At 28.6% G+C, this 2,500-nt stretch overlaps 1 protein-coding gene across 2 annotated transcripts in view; it reads right to left on the bottom strand.

Annotated features, from left to right (window-relative positions):
- Nucleotides 1-2,340, bottom strand: part of LOC137656088 (uncharacterized) — a 13,420-nt gene extending 11,080 nt beyond the window's left edge. For both annotated transcript variants that reach the window (XM_068390263.1, XM_068390264.1), the window contains exon 1: nucleotides 2,299-2,340. In XM_068390263.1, coding sequence (XP_068246364.1) covers nucleotides 2,299-2,311 — 13 coding nt within the window. In that variant the 5' untranslated portion in view covers nucleotides 2,312-2,340. The remainder of the gene's footprint in view (nucleotides 1-2,298) is intronic.
- Nucleotides 2,341-2,500: the final 160 nt, after the last annotated feature.

The following is a 2,500-nucleotide window of genomic DNA, read 5'->3' as shown; positions in this document are numbered from 1 at the left end:
TAAATCCGCACCAGCCATTTTACCACTGCTACATAAATCCACACCAGCTACTTATCTCTGCTGCCTAAATATGTACCAGCTATTGACCTCTGCTGTCTAAATCTGTACCATCTATGTGCCTCAGCTGCCTAAATCCAAATCAGCTATTTATCTCTACTGCCTAAATCCACACCAGCCTAGTACATTCAGTTCCTACTTCCTTCTCCATAACTCTCCTTTCTTTTTACTCTTTCTTACAATTATGAACTACAAAGTTAATTATTATCATTATTGCTAGCCAAGCTACAACCCTAGATGAAAAAAGCAAAAATGCTACAAACTCAGGTTTTCAACAGGAAAAGCACCCCAGTGAAAAAAGAAAACAAGAAAATAGTAATATGAACTATATGTAAATGATTAACAAGTCTAAAATATTTCAATAGGTAAAAATGTTGAAATAGATCATCCATATATAAACTATAAAAAATGAAACTTATGGCAACCTGTTCAATATAAAAGAATTTACTAAAAGTTTGAACAGAAGTTTGCTCTAGCATCTCTGTATCAGGGTTGCCAGATTGGCCTTTTTAGGACCCAAAAAAAACCTCTCTAAATCTGGCCATTTTTCATGCTAGATACATAAATTTGGCCTCTTTTTTCGTGCTAGATACCCAAAATTTGTCCTTTTTGAAATTGTCTAGCCTTAAATACTATATTTTTGGCCTTTTTTCTACTATTAGGTTGGCATTTTAAAGCTGCAGTTGATCAGAAAACTTGGCAACCCTGCTTCTGTATTAGATTACACAACTAAAAGTGTTAATAATAACCACGCAAATAAATGTCCTTGGATTTGCTACAGAAGTTTGTAATTAAGTTTTGGATAATTACACCTATTGTTACCTTTAATTAAACAAGGATTTAATATCAGTAGTTTATCAAAGTAGTATATTAAGGTAATTAATATACCCACATATATCAGTAGTTTCATATGATATATATTAAAGTAATTAATACACCCACAGACTGGTTATAACTTTAATTATCACCAATTTAACTACTCTTGGTTGGTGCAGTAATTTCATCATAGTAATTATATTAAACAACTAGACTTTCAGACTTATTTAATATTCTTTTGAATGAGGTAAATAAGAATAAAAGAGGTCAGAGTGTCTTTTAGACTTATTTGATATTCTTTTGGATACAGAATAGGAGGAGAGATCAAAGGAATTATGCTAAAACAGTTTGGGAATAATTAATATTCCTTTGGCATGAAGAACATTGAATAAGCGAGCAAGTAGTACCCTCAAAAAAAAAAAAAAAAAAAAAAAAAAAAAAAAAAAAAAAAAAAAAAAAACCATAGACATACTATAGCCATACAATATATCATTATAATATTCATTCTTTTCTTCACTGTTTTTTACCCATTTCGATAATGGGTAATTCTTTCCTATTGGATCTATTACCAACATCATTTGAACAATGAATCAAGTTAAAACCTTCTATGGAGAATGATAATACTACATTGGATCCCTATCTCTGGTTACGACTCATTTTCCTTTACCTACAAATACACTAAATAGCCTGACCTATTCTTTACATATTGTCCTTTTTCCTCATACAAAAAAATTCTGCTTCACCCAAGGGGTTAAATTACAGCACTGTAATTGAGCAGTAGCTACTTTCCACATGGTAAGGTTAAAAGGACTCTTTAGCTATGGTAAGCAGCTCTTCTAGGAGAAGGACACTCCAAAAACACACCATTGTTCTTTAGTGTTGGGTAGTGTCATAGCCTCTGAACCACGGTCTTCTGCTGTCTTGGGTTAGAGTTCTCTTTTTAAGGATACATTCAGAGACACTATTCTATCTGTTTCTTTATTTCCTTTCTTCACTGGCTATTTTCCCAGTTGGAACCCTTGGGGTTATAGCATCCTGTTGTTCAAACTATGGTTATAGCTTAGCTAATAATAATAATATTAATAATAATAATAAGAATAATAATAATAATAAGAATAATAATAATAATAATAATAATAATAATGATAATAATAATAATAATGAAATAATAGCAATAATAATAATAATATTAATAACAATAATATTAATAATAATAATAATGAAAATAATAATAATATAGGTAACATTGATGAATTAATCTACACTACTTGATATAAAAATGACCATACTAACAAACAATCTATTTACTTAGAAAAAAAACTTTCAGTTAATTTAAATCTGAATAGGAAGACTATCTTAATTATGATAAATATTCATGTTTATTCCACTAGGACAATTAGAAAATAAATGTCTTGGTCATCTTACCTGGGAGATCCATCTTGTCATGGCCAACTGTCCATTTAGTTGTCCATCCTGTTTTAAAAACAATAATGATTATAAAAGTAGATTGTTAGAATATTATTATTATTATTATTATTATTATTATTATTATTATTATTATTATTATTATTATTATTATTATTATTAATAATAATATAATAATAAATAATAATAATAATAAAAATTT

Source organism: Palaemon carinicauda, chromosome 17 (assembly GCF_036898095.1).
Source record: "Palaemon carinicauda isolate YSFRI2023 chromosome 17, ASM3689809v2, whole genome shotgun sequence".
Classification (NCBI taxonomy): Eukaryota; Metazoa; Arthropoda; class Malacostraca; order Decapoda; family Palaemonidae; genus Palaemon; species Palaemon carinicauda.
Note: the sequence above shows the minus strand (reverse complement) of the source record. Positions and strands in the feature narration are given on the sequence as shown.